This window comes from Larimichthys crocea, chromosome XIV, assembly GCF_000972845.2.
Source record: "Larimichthys crocea isolate SSNF chromosome XIV, L_crocea_2.0, whole genome shotgun sequence".
NCBI classification, from domain to species: Eukaryota; Metazoa; Chordata; class Actinopteri; family Sciaenidae; genus Larimichthys; species Larimichthys crocea.
Window position 1 is genome coordinate 10,930,652 of NC_040024.1, and position 21,535 is coordinate 10,952,186.

At 43.7% G+C, this 21,535-nt stretch overlaps 1 protein-coding gene across 1 annotated transcript in view; it reads left to right on the plus strand.

Moving 5' to 3' along the window:
- Nucleotides 1–21,535, plus strand: part of exoc6b (exocyst complex component 6B) — a 110,746-nt gene that overhangs the window by 64,377 nt on the left and 24,834 nt on the right. The window contains exons 16-20 of the mRNA XM_027287710.1: nt 865–976; nt 1,998–2,132; nt 2,351–2,539; nt 13,990–14,131; nt 17,846–17,919. Coding sequence (XP_027143511.1) covers nt 865–976; nt 1,998–2,132; nt 2,351–2,539; nt 13,990–14,131; nt 17,846–17,919 — 652 coding nt within the window. The remainder of the gene's footprint in view (nt 1–864; nt 977–1,997; nt 2,133–2,350; nt 2,540–13,989; nt 14,132–17,845; nt 17,920–21,535) is intronic.

Here is a 21,535-nt window from a genome sequence, read left to right on the forward strand (position 1 = left end):
ATTACGTAATCCCCATTGCTTCTCCTGAATCTGGTCTCCTTTCCAGTTACCTAAAATAAATTCTCACAAAATTCTGTGTGTGTCCTGTTTATGTATTCAACCTCATGTCAGAGTCAAACAGCGTCTGGCCTCAGTTCATCTTTTCGTGCAGCTTCGACGCCTTGCCAAAGAGGTGCATGCTGCCATGAAAAACCTTACCAGACTCCCAAGAATCATCCATAAATTTGTCTGGGTTTCTTCACCAAACATCGCCCACATTTCAAACATAACAAAATCGATAGTATGTCAGAGATTTCGTAAGTGGGTCTGATTAGCGCCATCAAACTTTTGTTTTAACAGGAAATTTGAGCTCATTTCAGACTTAACAGCCTGTTGGCTTTCAATAAGCCTTGTTGGCTGTGCCGAGGTGGTAATTTTATGACTATGTAAAGTCTGCTGAGGACAGGGGTGGGTAAATATCTTTTTAAAAGTGCATTGCTAATGTCAAGACAGGTGAAAGGTTTAAAAGGTGTGTTATTTTGATATTCTATTGATTTCTGGACATTTGTTGGAGTCCTAAATTGCCAAATTTTAGTATTTCAGGTTAATTATTTTCAAGCTGCCATCTTATCAAGAGCTTTAAGGCGTTATTTGACTTCTAATGAGCCTGACAGCTCATAACATGGTAATGTACTCATTTGAATTGGCTGGCATTTAGAGTTTTTCCAAATGGAGAAATTTCGCAGACTGAGAAATTCACTTAAACTGTTTGTACTGGCGTTCAGACGCAGCAGCTCAGTGCGAGAAATGGAAAAAAAATGGCTTCTGCACAGTCACTGATTCTCTTTTGTTTATATGTGTGTGTGTGTGTGTGTGTGTCCTCAGTTCCACGGAGGTAGACGATATGATCCGCAAGTCGACCAATCTGTTGTTGACCAGAACCCTCAGCCACTGTCTGCAGTACGCCATTAAGAAGAAGAATGTCGGGCTGGCAGAGGTACTGTGTGTGTGTGTGTGTGTGTGTGTGTGTGTGTGTGTGTGCAGTGTGTTTAAAAAAAGAAAAACTCTTGACGCTTGTGATAATCTCTCTCAGAGGGAACAAGCTAATGTTTGCACAACTTGAGTGTGACTCTGTCGCTCTGAATGGTCATTCTCAACATTTCCAGCTCATTTATTCCCACAAAAACAGACATTTCCTCTTTTCGACCCTTTGGTTGTTGTTTTTGTTTTTGTTTTTTTTCGTTGTGCAGACCGGTGAACCGTGATACCAACTGGGTGATTTTTATTTTCCACTTCCCACATGTGGCTGTTTGTCTCCATGCTCGATCAGCCTTGGAGACCAAACATCATTAATTCACGGGGACAGGATGCAACGATATGAGAGGGGTGTTATGGAAAAATTCAGCACGTCTGTGATCTGTATTAAACATGTTCAATTAACAGCCAGGAACTGTGCCGGATTTCAAAATAATGAGCAGAATATCAAGGCAAATGTCCCAATCCATGAATAAATATATTTATAGTGGAAAGAAGTTGACCTCTTGACATTTACTGCTTAATATGATTGCAGGATTTCAAAATAAAACAAGCAACAGAGAAAACTTGATGCCCAAATGTACTCCACACAGTCAGAGATGGTTAATAAATGTAAATATATAATGTAATGTAAATGTGTCTGTGTCATGTGATTTTCACCCACTGACGCCCCCCTTTAGGAGACCACCAGCAAGAATCTTTATGCCAGAAGTGAACGTCAGCTCAGATTTTGAGCGATTTTTCAGCCACTGAAGTAAATATCAGACCAGTTTTTCACAAGCCACATATCTTCAGAACATTAAAATGTGCTGAGTCATCGGCCTGGTTTCACCAAAGATTATCTATAACCAGTGAACTCAATCTTAAAATAACTTTCTGGACCATCTCTGGTACAACACTTCCAAACCCAAGCCCACTTTAGAGATATTATATGTCAGTAAAAGTCAATTAATGCCCAATGTCTTTTTTTTTGTGTCATCCAGTTGGTGCAGGTGATCATAAACACCACCCACCTTGAGCAGAGCTGCCACTTCCTGGAGGAGTTCATTTCAAACATCACAAACGTTCCACCTGACACAGTGAATGCGACCAAGCTGTACGGCACCTCCACCTTTAAGGTACACCTGAGCAGCTCCTCTTATTCTGTAAATTCATATTTCCTCCTCTCTTCTTTCTACTTCTGCCATGCAACACAAACACACCTCTCTCATTTGTTTTGTCCTACGCTCTCGTTCCTTTCTCTTTACATCTACAGCAGTTAGAGCAAATATCACAGAGCTACATTGACAGTTAAAGAAAAAACGCACACTTCTCAAGCTGACCTGTCTTCCTGCAGGACGCCCGTCACGCCGCCGAGGCCGAGATCTACACCAGCCTGAACGCCAAGATCGACCAGTTCCTGCAGCTGGCTGACTACGATTGGATGGCGGCGGTGCACGAAGGCAGGACTCTGGAGCCGAGCGACTACCTGATTGACCTGATCGCTTTCCTGAAGAGCACCTTCAGCGTGTTCACCAACCTGCCTGTTAGTACACGCACCGATACACAAACTTACAAGCATACAGAGAATCATAATAACTTCAGATTTTATTTTATTTATATCGCCAAATCATAACAGAAGTTTACGGAGACCCAACAGTTCCCACCATGAGCAGGCACTTGTGGACAGTGTCAAGGAAAAACTTCCTTTAAGAGGCAAAAACCTCGAACAGAACCCGACTCATCTGGTTTTTATTGTTTTTTGTACCCTCGGTGTATATTCACACACATACCCGGCATACGTTTGTGTCTTATATAAGCGCGCTCGCCAGTCTGTCTGCATGTTAGCGTGAGACATCACAGGGCCAGACAATCTTCTTAAGTTCGTTAGAGTATCAGCTTGTTACGGGTTAGATCGTTAAACTGGGGCCCGTTAAGCTCATTAGCGGGTGAGCTGGTCAGGTCAGCAGCACTAGATTATACAGCGGCTCAGGTTATTGACTCTACAGCCCAACTGTAATGATATTATACACTCTATCAGGATGTCAGAGTACACCATGGCCAGTGTAGAATGTGTCGCAGAGTGTAAACAGATAATAAGTATCATTAGGCTTGTGTCAACTGGCGATCGGAACATATATCGACAGTTAAAGGGATGATTAATGATTTGCCTCGACAGCAGTTAATGTTGAACATGATGCTGTGATATTGCTGTGCCAAGCATAGGCGCACGGACACACTTAACGGTGTGTTCCCACCAAATTTTCGCCTTTTAGAGTGAGTTTACTTGCAGGACCATTTGTGTTTTCTCAGTAAATGTAGTACATATTCACTCTAAATCTGCTTTACTACAGCGGTGTTAACCCAAAACGAACATATGTCGCAGTCTTTTGCAATAAATTGATCAAAAGGAGGCTTAAATAACTACATCACCATAGTGATTTGTAGTTTGAAGTCTGCAAGACGGCAGGCAACCAACTTAAACTTAAAATGCTCATTGGGGCTTAGTGCTAACTTGGTTAATAGTAAAAATATATATATCTCTATATATGTCTCTTCTGTCACTGCCGTGTTGTGGTCTAATCCCCACCCCAACCACGCTGAACAAAGCTCAACCTCTAACATCAGCCCAAAAAAAGGTTTATTTGGATCTTTCGGCATCAAACTACGGAACATTTCTTTCGTTGAGTTTTAATGTTCACGAACGCACATGAACCAAGTTTGCTCTCCAATGTAAGATGGTTTGAAACACATGGACAGTTCTCATGTAACTCTGACATATACACACGGGTTAGTTTTAAGATGATCGTGCTCACAGATTTGGTCAAAGCGGGGTCACAAGGCCACAAGGCCACACACACAAGGTGGTCGAGCTAAGTGTTTTCAGCACTTGTAAGAGGCTTTTCCTTACACCCCCACGAGCCCCGGACATGACCCCGTCACACACACTTTAACACACACACACACACAGTGTGGGGCCTCCTAAGTAGATCAGATGCTATGGATCTAACAAGCTGGGTGGTGTAACCGTCTGAAGAAGGAGGCGATCATATAAAAGAGTTGAGTTACATAGAAATGAATTAGATACCATTGATGGGAGTAGATTACTTTAACTACTGCTGCTGCTGCTAGTATTAGCTGTTTTTGGACCTGATTCAAAACTGGTCTGTGGAAAAGCTGCTTAAACCCCACATGCATGCATTTATTTTGAAAAAGATAGACCTAGCTCGACTTAGCTTTCCAGGAAGTGGTAGCTGGTATTAGTGGTGTTTTTGAGCGTCAACCCTTGACCGATCTGAGAACTCTAAAGTAGAGTTGGGGTTCATCAAGATGAATACAAGAGAAAAGAAAACAGTCCTTGAGGGGTCGTAACTCCAGCTACATGGTGTGAAATTAAACGTTTTGCTGATAATACTTGTGATTTTTTTTACTTCCTTTCTTTACAAGCACTCAAACATTTAAGGATAACACTCCTATAACATTGTCAGATTCATGATTGACAGTTGAAACTAAAAGCATTGTAACCGAAGCCAACTATTTTTGACATATGCGTCCATAGGGAGAATATGTAAATAAAAAATTCGTGAAATTAATCATAGTAGAAAGCAGAAGTAGCAGTTAAACTAACTCTTCCAAGACCTGTGAACTCGAAACGGTCGTAGCAGTTGGCCGCCCACCATGGGTCGAGGTTTTCTGCCTCTTAAAAGTTGAAAGTTTTTCCTTGCTGCCGTCACCAAATGCTTGCTCATGGTTGGAATTGCTGTGTCCTGAGATATTTTATGATATGATGATGAAATTAGTTTTGATTTGGTGCTATATAGATGAAATTGAATTGGATGTGTAAAATTTAAGAACAACTTAACAGTCAGTTGGATTCTTCATCTTCGCCCCATCGATTATTTGACTAATTGTTTTATCTTAAGAACTTTTGATAATAATACTTTGGGATTACCTTCACTTCTTTTTATTCACATAATCACATGAAATTGTACAGACAAAATCTGCATTTGATTTTTAAACTCAGTCTCCAACAACAGGGTTTAAGGTAAAATTGTGAAACATAAGCATAGAGAATAAAATATGTTTGAGCATGGACCGAGAATAGAGCAGAGAAGATTTGAGGTGGAAGATGGATGTTGGAGAGAAACCAAGAATCCAGGAATAACTGATTGTTTTAGGTTTTTTATGGCTGCAAAAAAAGAAAAACCCAAGATGTTATGCAACGGTAAACACATAGCAACCCGACATACACACACACACACACACAGGTTTCTGACCCGTCATTGGCATCTGTTAAACGACGGCTCACCGTGACACAGCAACATTCTTGCAACAGTCTGGCGCTGTCTGTACGTGTGTGTTTGTGCTTATGCGGTTATTTAGAGAGCTCTAAATGTAAGTAGTTGGAAGCAGACGTGCGCTAGGAAAGCTAAGCGGGCTCACATTTCTTCAACAACCTTAGAGAGAGGTGCACACATCGCCACAGTTCTCACTAGAGAGGAAAACGTCGCCCCATCCAAGAGCTATTAATACCACTCGGGGGTGTAGCGCTGCAGCTAAATACTGATAATCAAATTGAGCTCGAATTCAAAGATGGACCAGGGGGAAGGCTCGAAAAGGTCTCAGGAGTAAAAAATGAGAAATTCTGGACTCTCCTCTGCATGTTGCGGTCCAATTTTATGCTTTATAAGCTCCTTGATCAGATTTCTGCTGCGAATGGAAGAAGGTTTGGCGGCCGCTTCTCCTCTGTGTGCCTAGGGCTTACTGAGTTCTCCGTGGTGCTCCAGCATGTCGCAACAAATTGCCAGATAAAGCCAGATTAGCAACATCTCATGAGCCCAGCGCGCAATAAATACTTTGCTCACGGAGGTGGAAAAAGCCGGCAACGTCTTCACTGTGATTTGATCGAGCACTTGTATTTCCATTCAGCCGTTAAACTCCTTCAGTTTTCTTGAACTTCCCATTAATAACACGAGTTTTACTGTTTTGTCATCCGCTAAGTCTCCCGGTTTATTTTTCTTATCGTAGGGAAGGCCCGTAGAACACGCAACCTTACCGGTGAGTATCTGGGTTGTTATGATAACGGAGTGATGCTTAGCAAAACCCCCTGACTGACCTTGTTAACCCTTCAACTTTGGCCCCAAACCCCCCCTACACACACACTTGAGAGTTCACCAAAGCCAGCATGTGAGATGCACGTTTGCCTGAATCTGTGTGCGTATGCCCAACCAGGGAAGGAAATGGTAACCAACCACCTGCCAGCATTAAACACTTTTGTTTGTGTTAACGGTAATGTACCGGAAAGTTTGGCAGGTTCCAACATAATTTGGAGGTCAGCCTCTGCACCAGAACATTATTTATGCGTTATGTTCAAGAGACTTTTATTTGACGTACTTACTCAGTCTTGATCAGAGAAGATGAGAGCACATTCAAAACCATGAAACAGAATAATTAAATTATTGTGTTTACCACTTGTTGCACTACGCAAAAAAAGAAATTTCCAACCCTGGTATCCGTCAGATCAAGTGTGGTTTAAATTCCCTGGAGTGAATTTTGCTTGCTCTGGCTCGTTTTGTTGTGTCAAGGTTACATTCAAAGAGAAAACACTCGCAAAAATGAGCCCAAAATCCGAGGCCAGACTTCATTTTTGTGGTGTTTCTTGAGTGACGTGAACAAATACCTGCCATAACGCAGCAGTCTATGATTGTTCCACAAAACTGGACTTGAATCTGCTCCCTTTATGATGATTTGGAGGTTGAGTGTGACTCTAAGTCTCAAACACATCAGTCTATTCCCATTTTCAGTCGCTTTCCAAGTCATAATTCAGAATATGCTTCATATCCGTGCTGCATTTCTATCATTTTTTTCTGTCATAGATGTAGTCGTAGCAGTTTTGAACCGGGGTGTTGCACGTCAGTATCATATTTTTTGCCGTGATCCCACCTCTTGACTTTTGGCTGCCCTAACCTGCTGTTCGTTTGAATGACGGGTTTCTGGATGGACGGGGAGCATATTATACACCATGTCGAATCCCTTCCAGGAGTTGTGAATCAGTGCGTTATGGCGTCGTGAAGCAGTGACTTACCACGCTGCTGTGTTTCTAACTCAACCTGCTTCTAGCATTATTCAGCCGGGAGTGCTACAACATAGACTGCGTCCAAAATGGGAGGCGCCTGGTTTGGTTGAGAGGCGCATCAATCTGTTACTACCGTGAACACTTTCACATATGAGGTTCTGGTTGTTCTAACAAATTTGTTTTGAGCCTTTTTTATTTAAATGTCTTGATTTACATTGAGAGCAAACGTGATCTTTGAAAGCCTCATGTGGAAATATCCCCCACAAAATCTCTTTAACCGAACACTTGTGTTTATTTGACATGTATTCAATACCTGTGCGGCCTCACCACAGCCCTTGTAAATAACTTTGGTGATTGCGAGTACAGCTAGAGGAACAAGACTGCTGGAGTAGTGTGTTTAACCACACAAAGACAGGTTCATTTACCCTGAAAATACACCAAAGTGTTTGAATATGAAACCACAAATACACACACACAGAGTTTTCTCTTGTTGCATTGAGTTAGCTGCATTGGAACAAGATTGTCAGGATTGGTCGGGAGGCCACTGAAAACTTGGTTTCAAACCTTTAAAGCCGCACTAATCAATACTTTTATACTAACAATGAATCAGATGATTATTTGTGTTGTGAATAGGGTTACTCATGGCAACAAACCCACAAATATCCATCAACTACCTCTTTTTCTCTAGACCTGCAGCTTTTGATTCACTCCCACAAAATTATAAAGCAATATCACGCAAGCGGGAGTGCAGTTATACTGAATATCAGCACAGCTGTCGTTAAAATAACGCTGGAGCGAGTTCTTCATTGGAGGCAACAAAATCCAAAATGTAAAGTTTGTACGGAAACATATTTCTATAATGTTTGCTGTCGAAATATAAAGTCCTTTAGCTCGTGTTTCCTAAGCGCTGTCTTTTTTACGGACACGTAAGGAATTGTTCAAATGTCATATTTCTTAAAGGGACAGCGCAGGTTTAATTCAATTCAAACTCCTAATATGTTTATTTTTGAACGTTATGCCGGCGCTACAGAAACATTAGGTCACTGTTGAGTATGATAAGGTTGTCTGACTTTAGTTATTGGTTTGATTAATGGCTGTGTGTTGATTACTGACGGTGGCTTATCAGGCTAATTACCAGCTAATCATGCCTATTGACAAATTAGCAGACAAAGAACATCAGGATTAACTTCCCGTTGGACTTAAGTGCTCATATACAGCAGTATGTTGGTGTTGGTCTCCACCAACTGCTGAGGAAACTCCAAGTAAGTTAAAAGGCTTTGTTATATTGTACCGTAGAGATTTCATTGAATAAAATGTTGATTAATGTGGCTTTATATGTCCAAACTGTATGTGATTATTGGCATATTTCTGTCTGCATTCCTGACATTACTCCTCCTTTTCCTTCCTCTTCCCTCCTTCATTCCCATTTCTTGATTACTCACCACCTCCATCTCTGCCTGACCTCCACCAGTCTCGTCCCCGTCCTCTCCTCTCACCTCCTTCCCTCCGCCTCGCCTGCTTTCTTTCGTCTCTTGTCTATTTGTTCAGCCGTTAAGAGCTGAGTAGGTTTTAATGGGCTCTTTGATGAACGTCTCTCGTTAGCGAGAACGATGGATGGAGGGAAGGAGGGGTGGAGGTTAGTGAAGGACTTAGGAGTAGAGGGAGTGAGGAGGGACAAGAAGCATCACTTGATTCTGTGTCTTTCCAACCAGTCTCTCCTTCCCTTCCTCAGGCTTTCTTTCCTTTTCACCTCTGTTCCTTCTTCTTGATTCCTTCTTCCTTTCCTTCCATCACCCCTCGTACTGTCCACCCCTGTTTTTGAATCCTTTCCTTTCCTTTCCTTTCCTTTCCTTTCCTTTCCTTTCCTTTCCTTTCCTTTCCTTTCCTCACTTTTCCTCAATCTCTCCTCTCTTCTATCGTTTCGTTTTCCTTGTCCTTTCCTTTTCTTTCCTCTCCTTTTTTGTTCCCCGTTCTTCACCTTTCCTCATCCTTCCTCAATCTCTCCTCTCTTCTATCGTTTCCTTTCCTGTCTTCACCTTTCCTCAATCTCTCCTCTGTCCTTTAACTTTTCTTTTCTTTTCTCTCCTCTCTTTTTTTGCTTTTCTTCCTTTACCTTTCATTTTCATTTCCCCTCCTTTTTTGCTCCCCTTTCTTCACCTTTCCTTTCCTCTTCCTTCCTCAATCTCTCCTCTTCTATAGTTTCCTTTTTCCCTGTCCTTTACTTTCCTTTTCTCTTCTTTCCTTTCCTTTCCTTTCCTTTCCTTTCCTTTCCTTTCCTCACCTTTCCTCATCCTTCCTCAATCTCTCCTCTCTTCTATCGTTTCCTTTTCCCTGTCCTTTTCTTTCCTTTCCTCTCCTCTCTTTTTTTGCTTTTCTTTCTTTACCTTTCTTTTTCCTTTCCTCACCTTTCTTCAACCTTTCCTTTCCTTTGCCTTCCTCCTTCTCTCCTCTTATGTTCGCTCCCTTCCCTCCAGTGTGCCTCAGGCTAATGGTTCCCAGTTGTCTGTATTGAACTCTGAGACAACGCCATTTCTGTCAGACAGACCTACCTGTGTGTTTGTGTGTGTGTCAGTCAGCCCAGGATCAGGACATGTAAATAGAATTTCACGCTCAATCTCACCCTATGATAACTGACCCCTGGGGTTGTATGGAGAGTGTGTGTGTGTGTGTGTGCATACAGAGTTCAGAGGCCGGCATCGTATTGGAGGATATCCGGCCGGTCGTAGGTGTGTGTTTCTCGAACATATGTGCTCGCACGTGTGCGCCGTGTGTGTAACTTGATTTCCCTTTGAGGTGAAGGCTGCCTCGTGAATGAACTGCGCTGCAGACTCTTTCCTGAGGTGCACCTCGGTTCACTCACAGCTACAATTGGATCTTTCTACCGCTGTCGGGTTTGTTATATAAGATAAGATGAATTTTATGGATCTCCGAGGGGAAACCAGTTTATTACAGCGGCAGCGGCGAGTTGAGCTGCTGCCTGGAGAACAAACAGAGGAAATTATCTGTAAAGAAAATGTTAAATTATATTGTTTCTTAATGTGTTTTTTAAAACTTGGACTTCCAGATTAAGTTTTTATTGTAATTATTATATTTCCTGGATATGGTCTTCCAGGAACAGGTTCAAATTTCTCTGAATTTCTTTAACAAATGGATCACTTCACTGGAATATTAATGTACTGAACATCTTGTTTCATTCATTCATTTCTTGGCCTTAGCTGGAGGTTTCCATCCCAACTGTACTGGAAACCAGACTGTTGACCTCTGTAGAAAAGCATTAGCAAGCCAGGACAGAAGAACATGTTAAAATATAGAGCTATATATAAACTCGTAGTATTCATTATGAAGACACAGTTTGGACCATCACCGCCCCTTGACTGTATATACCTGGACAAATATAGTAGCAGCGCTATAAGAGACTTATACTATATAGAGACATTTACGTTGGGCCTCCAAGAAAATCCATTTATTGCAACAAAGTTCAGTTGCTTGGGGTAACGAAGGCCCACGAAACACTTTGACTTTTACAATTTTCCCTCTATAGGGATCATTTAATTTGAGGGTATAAAGCAGAGGGTCTCCAAACTGTTCCACAAAGGGGTTGGCGGTATGGCTGCAGGTTTTTTGTTCCAACAAACCAAGAGCACACAGTTTGACCAATCAACTCTCTGAAGACTGAGATCAGTTGATTAAATGAGCCAAGTCTGGTGTGCTGCTGTTTGGTTGGAAAGGAAAACCTGCAGCCACACCGACCCTTTGTGGAACAGTTCGGAGACCCCTGGTATAAAGAGTCACCACTCTTTTGAACAGCAAAAAGTTTAAACAGAATTTTGCTATTTTATGACAACCACGTGGCCAAAAATAAGCGCTGAAGGGAGACAAAATAACACAATTCAAGTCAAAGCACCCAGTCCACAGATCTGTGGTAAAGTCACGTTGATGGTATATTCACGGTGAATAATAGCGACATCTACAAACATAACCAAATAAGACACAGAAACACGGTCACATATGTGTGATTACGGCTGTATAAACACACAGTGCAATTATATGATTATACATGATTAACCGGTTCACACCAACACTTAAAGCACCAACATTAAGCACAATTATACATGTGTTTGTCTGATTGTGTGTATATTTGCACATGGTGGGTGTATACACGCGTGTCTAGTCTCATTGTGTGATTAATGAAGGTACTTAAATATGCAGGGCTGCAATAGAAGATCTGGTGTTTGTTAATCACCTGAAGGTGTGTGTGTGTGTGTCAGCCTGACACATCAAAGTCACGTCAGGATTAATTTGGGTAATCAGGTCCTGCAGTAGAACATGCACTTCCTTTAGTTTTTTTGGCTCCCCTTTTCACACAGAGACAGACATTATAGGGGTTAAAGCAACATCACATAGGAATTGGTACTTACGATCAAAAACTAGCGAGTCGACAACTTTGCTAACAGCCAAACATCAAGCAAGGGTCACCAAAACAAGACGTAGCAGCCAGCTAATATTACTGACTAGTCCAACAAACAGTCAGTCCAGCTTGGCGTCTGTCTTTCAGCCTTTTTTTTTTTTTCCACCAAGCTCTCGCCAACCACTAAAAGTCAGTTCCAGATTTACTCAGGTCTGGCAGACTCTCATTTTCTCTTCAACGTCCTCTTCTCCTCTGCCATTATGTTCATAGAGGCTGCTGAGACGGTTTACACTGCCCACTTGCTGCCCAGCTCCTGTTCTGGCACGACACTGGCTCACCTTGTCAACATTCGTGCCTGAAAGCGCCCCCCTCCGGTTCTTTGACCTAACATGAGCTAACAGCAGCTACAGTTTACTTCACTGTCCATCCGGAAACTCTGTAAATCACAGAGAGTTGAGCAGCCGGAGGACGTCAGAGGGAAAACCAGAAAACATTTTCTCCATAACATATGATCCAGTTTTTACCAAAATCGGTGAAATAGTCGGTGATGTGTGACTTCAACATGATTTAAAATCTGTTAGATAATGGTAGAAAAGTTACACAATGTTGCTTTGAGGTATTTCTTTCCTGGTGAACTCATCATAACATGTTGTTAAAACTTGGAAAAAAAAGGAAATTAAACAATAATGGAAGTGAAGCAGAGTTATTTTATTATTAGGAGAAAACAATAATGACTCCTTTTCTTTAGTTTTTTTCTGTGTTTTCTTGTTTTGTTTTTCCCCTCGAGCTCTCCAAAAGTTGAACTTTTACAATCTTTACCTCATTTTCAGTTGTTTCCTTCGTCTCCTTTTCGTCTTGTTGCTTCATTCTGTTGGAATGCAGACGTCGAGGTCAAGATCAAGGCCACGGCTAGTCACTGAGATTGCACATGTCTCATCACACACACACACACACAGAGTACACTCTAAAGCACACTCAATCAAACCCGCACAAACACATGTTTTGGTTTCTGTATTAATGCGTTGTCATGTACTTCCTCATCCGCTGCTTTTATTCTTGTTATGCTACTTCATCATTCTGACTGCACCTGAACACAGTGCACTATATTAACGCTCACACTGTGTGTGTGTGTGTGTGTGTGTGTGTGTGTGTGCATACACTGAAAAGGTTCACGAACTCTTTCTGATCACCACTCTGTGTGTGCATCTATTAAATGTAACATAATATGTTTACATTAGTGGTTTCGTTACCTTAGAATGAGCCTTCTATATCTATCTATCCTCCACTATGGAGTCCACCATGTTTCCACAGTAGCCCAGGACAGATAAAACCAAACATCGGTGCTCTTTGGCACATTTCGTAGCCCCCTTAGTTTCTCCTTCGTGCTTGGAAGGAGCCTCCAATACCCTGAGGCGTTCAGGAAAGATTGTGGCTGACCCCGCTCCACCCCGGACACAAACTTTTTGAGACACTTCCCCCAGGCTGGAGACTGCGGTTTATCATCAGGACTTAAAACATCACACCACGAGAACAGTTTTTTTCTTTTTTCCCCTCACCGACTGCAGCTGGCCTCATCAACAAGGATCGGGGCCCCCCTTCTGACAAAAAACCAAGCCAAAAAAAAAGAATCAAAGTGATACTGATACCACAGACATGATGCTTTGAAACTGTGAACTGTGAGTAACTTCAGTGATATAAAACACACACACACAGAAATGAGACCTTGGTGGATAACTTTCAGTTTCTCAGGGAGTCAGGAATGTTTCTTGATTTAAAGGATTGTAAGTCAATAAATATAAAAATATACACTAGGTCCATATCGCAGCATATTGCGGTGGTTAGCACGGTCACCTCACAGCAAGAAGGTTTTGGTTCGAACCCCGGCTGGGGTCTTTTGTGTTTTCACGTTCTCGGTCTGCGTGGGTTCTCTCCGGGTACTCCGGCTTTCTCCTCTAATACAAAGACATGCAGGTAATGGATTAATTTGTGACTCTAAATTGCTTTAAATAGGTGGGAATGGTTGTTTGTCAGCCCTGTTTTTGGTGGAGTGACCGGTGACTTGTGAAGGGCGTACCCCGCCTCTCGCCCAGAGTCAGCTGGGATGGGCTCCAGCCTAAGATACTCACAGGAAATAATCAGCCCAAAAATCATCCAAATCCTAAGATACTCACAGGAAATAATCAGCCCAAAAATCATCCAAATCACTGATTTTAAACGACATCGCGCAGTTATTGCGTTCATTATTTGTGATAGTTGCACAGTTTATCGTGTTGCTCTGTTCTGTTATTGTTCAGCATTGAATATAATCCGAAATATTTATAAAACATGTCACTCAGGCAGTTTACTCAGTGATAGAAGAAAGGTAAAGGTTGGGTTTGACTGAAAAGTTTTTGTTCTAAACACTCCAACTTTAAGGAAACTCTGTGTCCCGGGAAAAAGTCACAGTCCCCTCCACACTGTTTGACAGAAGATCTCACCTGTCTCTCTCTCTCTCTCTGTCTCTCTCTATCAGGGTAAAGTGGCCCAGACGGCCTGCATGTCGGCCTGTAAACACATCTCCACCTCCCTGATGCAGCTCCTGCTCGACCCCGAGGTCAGACAGATCTCCATGGGAGCTCTGCACCAGCTCTACACCGACGTCAAGGAGTGCGAGAGTGAGTGTCGACATTCGAGTTTTGAAATCCTTCCCTCCCCTCCCTTTGTCCTTCTCGTCAGCCCCAACGTTGTTCCATTTACTGTAACCCTTGCCCTTCTCTTCTCTTCTCTTCATCCCAGCATCTCCACACACACACACACAAACACACTTGCGTGAACATTCATCAGCTTTCAAAATAAACTCGTCATGTGTGCAGTTTGCATTTGAAAGCACAGGGGGCGCTATGGATCAACCGGTTACACTGAGAGGAGAGCATCTCCGATAGCCTCTGAAACACTTTTTCATCTCATCTCTCGTCTTCCATTTTCTTCTTTTCCTCGCCCTTCTTTTCTTCCTTCTCTCCTCCCTTCGCGTCCTATCCTCCCTGCTCTTTCTTCTTCCTCCTCTCCTCCACCCATCCCTCTATCGCTGAGACTTATAGAGAGGCGGAGGAATGAATGAGCAGCAAAGCGTTGTTGGCTCGTCTTTTCTTTTTCTTTTTTTTTTACATGATCAAGGTTCTTAGAGTCGCAGCGCGGGTCACACACTGCGCAGCGTTGATGTGTGCCCGTGACGTGATGTGCGGTGACATGCGTGCAGCGCTGCAGAGGGGTTAGGAGGTTACAGAGTTAGTTATTCAGGGCAGATGGAGGGCTCAAAAGGAGAAAAAAAAGGGGGGGATGAGGGTACAGGAGAGGGATGGATGAAACGAGGAGGAAAAGAAGCAGAAGAGGCGAAAAATTTGAGGGATGTGAGGAATTCAAAAGGGACAGACGGAGAGGGGAAACCACAAGACGGAGCAAGGAGGGCGGAGGTGGGAAAGAGGAATTTAAAAGGGGAAAGGATGAATAAAAGATAGAAGGAGAGAAAGAAGAGAGAGGAAGAGGAACAAGGGATTTGTGGAATGGGGTGAAAGGAGGGTGGAGAGATTAGTATAAAGGAGAGAGGAGAGAGCAAAAGATGATAAATAGTCAAAGTGCAATGGGTTCATGGATGAGTGTAGTGTTTGTACGGATGAAAAATGGATGGACAGACTGAGTACGAGAGGAAAAAAGGGTCCAAACAGGAGGGAGGAATGAACAGAGTAAGTCCACAATGTTAAAAAGAAAGAGAGGGGGCAACACAATAAAGCAGAAAAGAGTTTGATAAAAGACAAAGCAGAGATTAAAAATGAACCAGAAGTAAAATACGCCCTTGGAGGGTGATGAAAGAACTGAGAAGGGATTAAATGAAAAAAGAAGGATGGAGCAGAAAGGGATGAAAGAAGCCGAGGAGCAAGAGGGCAGAGAAAATGGGATTAAATGAAAGAGGGGAGAAATAAAAAAAATGATATGGATGAGAGGAGCGATTAAAGGGAAATTAACGCCGAGTCTGAAAGGAGGAGGAAGTGAGGGAGAGAGCACAAGGAGAAGGAATTAGAGATTAAATAAAAGGAGGAATTTCAGGATTGTGACAGATGATAAAAAAAAGAAAAGAAAAGGGAGGTGCAGATGAAATGAACACTATCAAGTGAAAAAAGATGGAGAGGAAGAGGGCAGAGCAGGAGGAGAAGCCGACTCCGGGAGGGAGGTACGGTGATGAAAGTGAGAGAGAAGAGAAGATGATGAAGAGGTAAGGAAAAGACGGAGCAGAGTGTATGAGAAATATAAAAATGGAAAACAGTGTAGTGAAGAGGTCAAGAGAAAACGAGCGGGGTTGGAGGCTGGAGTCGAACCTGGGTTGCTGTACGGGACGGGTACCAGCTCTGTGGCGAGGACGCAGGTTGTTCCATTCATTCGAGTGTTGGGTAGTACGTTTTGATCGCAGGGGTGTCCGCCAGAAAATCCAACTCTTGAAACCTGACGTGATGCTGCAGCCACCAATCAGACGATCAGACCGGTCGACCCTCCACAGTCGGCCTGAAATGTCTCAGCTGGATTCATGGAGTAAACTCTGAAACTCTACCTGTTGTGCTCTGGCTTTTTTTTATTTCATGTACCCAGCTTCTAAATCTGACTCTGACTCGCAATTTACGCCACAAACTAGTGACACGAAGAAGTTTAATTTGGTTTGTGTCCGATGGTTTTGAGAGAGAGGGAGCAATCGGTGGTCGACAGACTTGGACAGTGAATGAGAGCGAGCGAGCAGCCTGATCCTGTCTTTGTACATGGGGCGCATGCTCTACCAGGTGGACTATCAGGACGCCCCCGCTAGAATATTCTTTAAACAACAGAAAGTTGAGGCGAGAGCCATGAAATGTTAAAGTAGCAATGAAAAAGAAATATAGGTGAAGCCTGAAGTAGAATTTTATTGCTTTTAGGGGTTGCGAAACCTCCTACGGGGAAGATTTGGTGGATGGTTGGACTTTTCTTCCAACAGTCAGCTTTGTTTTTCTCGAACCTTATCTGAAACAAGCCAAAACCTGTGACAGATCAGAGAATGCTTGTATGGGTTAATATTTGTAGAGGTCAATCGGCAGTGTTGTAGTCAAGACCAGCTTAAACTGAGACTACTTTTCTGCTTTATAAAATACGAGTTTGATTTGTTGGAAGAACTTTGTTCGCTCGTGGTCCTCTCTTTAGTTTTCTGTGTTGGCTCTATAACTACAGACTGTGGAACAACTTTTTGACCTTTTACTCTCCTCATCGGTGCGCCAACGTCGGCACGCCGGAAAGTAAAAAACGAAACCTAGACATTATCAAGTGAATAAGAGGAATCATTGGTGATATCCCCGCAGCTGTGGTCTTGACCAGGACTCTTTGTCCGAGACGAAATCCAGTCGATTCTGAGATGAGACCTTCAAAAAGTGACCGATCTCGAGTACTACAGCACGGTCTGTGACGGCCTGTAAGGTGAATGACTTGAAGTTGGTAGAAAATAGTTGAAATGGAGATAAAGAAAGTTTAGCAGGTCGAATATTGAGTTTTGGTTTGGAAAACCAAATAGAAGTTAGTTAGCTTAGCCGAGTTCATGAGCTGAACCCTGAGTGTGTGTGTGTGTGTCTCATGGGGGTCACTGAAGATGGCAGGCGTGTAATCAGTGCTGTGGTGTGTATGGCCTTGTGTTTCTGTGTGTGTTTGTATGTGTGTGTGTGTCCTGAGGTGAAAGAGATTAGCTACAGGCTTGCTCTCTCTCTCTTTCTCCGCGGCACTCCTCCTTTCTCTCGTTCCCTCGCTCGGAATACCAGTCGGCTTGTTTACGGGGGCCAACTGACGCCAAGACCCCAGCTCACACTCTGTACGACCCCGACACACACACACTTGGACACACTCGCACACACACACACACACAGGTGTCACCCCGAGTTCAAAATCCAACAGTTCATCGACTGTTCTCGAACACGCAGGCGAAGCCGCGCACAATCGACGAATAAACACACACACATCCGTCGGGACAAACGCTCGAAAATCTCACACACATTCAACACAACCTACGTCCAAACACACTACAAAACCTTCACTTCTTTCACACACACACACACACACACACACACTCTTTTTCTCTTTTCTCAACAAGACCCGGCGACATGACTCTAACACCCTGCCCTCCCCTTCCCATCCCTCCTCCCACCACCTCCTCCACCTCCTCCTCCTCCTCCCCAGGCTGTCATTTGTCTGCCAATCTATCCCGATGCATAGCGAATCCGACCAGGTCTTTTATTATTCCGTTTTTCACCCTCTTTTTTTTCCTCCTCCTCCTCTCTTCCCTCTCTCCGGGGGTGGACTGGGGGGGGCGGGTTTGTATTTTCCCACAGGTTTTGCCAGAGCCGGCCCGGTCGCAGGCTTCCAGGGTGACACGTTGCTTCTGGCCTTCAGTGACTTGAGACAAGTAGGTCTTTGTCTCCCTCGTGGTCCTCTCTCCTTCGTTTTCTCTTTCTCTGTTTCTTTTTTTTTCTTCCTCTTCTTCTTCTCTCTACTATCTTTTTTCTACCGCCTCCTCCCCCCCTCGTCCTTTTCATCCTTCCTCCCATCCTCCCTCACACACCCCCTCCAGTCCTCCTCCTCCAATGCATTTGTTATATTTCTTACCCTCTACTTTTTTTTAATTTCTATTCTTCAACAATCCCCGACTCGATCTCACGTCCGCCTCATTCTTGTTTGCCGACTTCTTTTTGTTTGTTTTTTTTATATCTCCTCTGTCTGTCACATCTTTTGAAACATTCCCACAAAATTTGCTTTTTCTTTCTTTTATTTATTTCTGGCCCCCAAACTGTCTCTGTGGTTGTCTTTCCTATTGTCTTTGCTGCCCCCCAAACGATGCAAGAAATGTCCGTTAAGAAATCGCACGTTTATCTGCCAGCTTCAAAGCTGAGCAGAGAGTTTACAAAAGATATCAGTAGATGAACTTTGAAGGTAAACAACACAAAACAGAGGTCATGATTTTATATGTTTAGGTAGCACATTTGCTGTCTGCAAAAGTTTGATGAGAAAGCTCCAACTGATCAAGACGCAAATTTCTCTAAAAAACGATGTTCCAGTTCTTCATACCTGTACCCACATTGGTGAAATGAACCCTTTAGCTTCTGTCCCTCTGCAGGGTAAACCAAACAACCTCTTTGTGGGATGATATTTGTAGTTAAATATGTTCTATTAGCAGGCAGAAACATCTACAGATGTTCATTTGCTCTATTAAAGTCGCAACCAAAAACTTGTGGCTGATTCAAGCGACACAACCAAGCTTAAAGATGCTAATAGAGCAGAACCGTTTTTGTAGTTGAGTTTTTAACTTGTCAAACACTCGTCCTCCATCGTTGAACAGATTTTCTCGCAATACCAGATGATCCGAGATCTCAGCGCCTACCAATCGTTGGGGATTTATAAATGCAAAGTAGTTTCTTGAGTGGTTGCCGTCGAATGTTCAACCCTTTACTTCAAGGACACACCTTACCTGAAACAGTGCTCTACCCCCCATTCTCTAGAGATGTAGTGAATTTCTTTGTAACTCAGGTCAAATAGTCCTTAAAGACGCTAATAGAGCAGAACCATCATCTCAAATGAGTTTGTTGTTGTTGAGTTATGAGAGTTTTAACTTGTCACTCATCCTTCATTGTTGAACAAGGGATAGTCGCGCAATACCAGACGATCAGAGATCTCGGATCCTACCAATCGTCTTGGGATTTATAAATGCAAAGTCGCATTATACTGATACAAAACCACTGCTTTGACAAGTTGAACACTTTTAATCAACAACGAACACTCCATCATTGAACCGGTGACAGTCTTGCGACGCCTCCGAGATCTCGGCGCCTACCAATCATCTGTATAAATACAGAGTAGCTGCTTGAATGGCCGTTGTCGAACATACGCCTTCTTACTTTAAGGACACGCCTTACCTAAAACAATGCTCCCCCTCGTTCTCCTTTATAGTGAAACAAACTTTGTTACACAGAAGGGAGGTTCAAACATTAAAAATGGACTTCTATATGTCAACGCTCTAAAGACTGGGTCGTTTCTGCAGTTCTAATCGTTCCACCAACAAAAGCTCAGAGAAAGTCCTCAGCCCCCATGTTAAGTGTTTTAGAGAAATGTTGCTGTTAATGTCCACACCAGTTCAGCATCACTTTACAAGTTATAGTGGCAAAGGAGAGGGTGCGACCTGGGTCCTCGGACCTGATATTGAGAAACAGTTGAGTGCAGGAAGTGGGCCCGACTGTGCGCTGGAGGGCGTCTTGTTTTTCGGGGTCCTGGGAAAAAAACCCAAGCAGAACCAGCCGGAGGAGGGACAGAACTGGACGTCTCCGCTGTGTTCTGGAGAATTCAGGATGTCGGGGCGGAGTGTGTGTGTGTGTGTGTGTGTGTGTGTGCGTGCGTGAGTGTGTGTGTGCGTGCGTGCAAGCGCCGTGTTTCGACTTTTTGCGAAAAAAGCGTTTGGCAGGCAAGTGCGTACGTGCGTGAAAGCGCGTGTGAGCGAACTTGTGTTTGCCGTCGTCGTTTTTTCGAGCGTATTCTTCCTTGAGAGAGACTTTGGTGTGTGTTAGTGTGTCCATCATCGTCGTTGAATGTGTGAAACTAAGCAGAGTGTGTGTGTGTGATCGTTGTGAATGTGTGAAACAGGGCGGAGAGCCCAAGCGAAAGTTTGCGAGGCTTTCTGGCTGCAGTGTGTGTGTTTGTCATCGTTGCTGTGAAAGTGGGTAGAAAGTGTGTGTGTGTGAGCATAAAGTGTGTGTGTGTGTCCGTTTGTGTGTCATCGCAGTGAATGTGTGAAACAGGGCGGAGAGCGAGTCAAAAGTTGTGTGTCCGCCTGCCCGTCTTTGATGCTTGTGTGTGTGTGTGTGTGTTTGTCGTAGTTGTTGTTGAGTGTGTGAAAGTGGTGGAAAAAGTGTGTGTCTCTATTTTTGTGTGTGTGTGTGTGTGTGACAGCGGATGACGGATGGGCCGGCAGGACGGAGCAGGGGACGATGAATGAGGTGACAGACAGAGACGGATAGCCCTTTATCCCTCCGTCACAATCCCTCTTTCTCTCTCCCTCTCTTCTCTTTCTCCGCCTGTCGGGATGATGCAGTGCCTCTTGTTCTCTCGCTCGGAGGAGGAGAAGGAAAGGGGGGAAGATGGGGAGAAGGAGAAAAGAAAAAAATTGCATTCATCCGGCATCGATGTTTACTTCATCCCCCCCCTCCTCCTCCACCTCCTCCTCTTCCTCTCTCCTTCACTCTTTTCCCTCCTTGTGCTCCCACTGCCCCGCTTCATCCTCCTCTTCCTCCCGTTTCCATCGCCTCTTTTCTCGCCTCCATCTCCTCCTCCTCCTCCTCCTCTTCCCTCCCCCCTCTTCCCCTTTCCTCCTTTTGCTGATCAGAATCAGTTGACTCCATCGCTCCTTTTTGGGGAGTTCCTTTCGCTCTTTTATTTCTTTCTCCGTCGGTTCTCATTGTTTTTCGCGACCATTCTTATCGTATCAAAAGAAATTCCTCCAACCCCCCCGCCCCGTCACATACACGCTTTTATACGTAATTTCATCTTCTGTGCGTACACATCTGCCCGAGCGCGTCTTTTTTTGTGTCGCGTTGATCCGCATTCTTTCAGGTAAATTTTTCATCGTCGAGCGTCGACATGCGCGCTTTCATATATATATACGCTCATATGTGATGCTTTTGGAGTGTGTGTGTGTGTGTCTGTTTGTGTGTCTCTTTTTTTTGTGTGTGTTGTGACCCGGTGGTGAATGGTCGATAAATCACGCTGACGGGGCTGTTTGTTGTGTGGTCGGGTCCCGGTGTTCTGGAAGTTTCCGGGGTCCTGGGACAGGGCCGAGACAGGAGTTCCCCGAGGACACACACACACACACATTCACGCACTCTTAGATACTTGGATGGACACACACAGCGTGCGCAGGGTGAGATGAAGACACGGTTTGTCTCCGAAAACGCAGCATGCAAAGGGTCGAGAGCTGTGATGTTAGTAACATTTACATGTTGTGTTCATGTTTCAGGCTCATAATTGCACAAAAATAC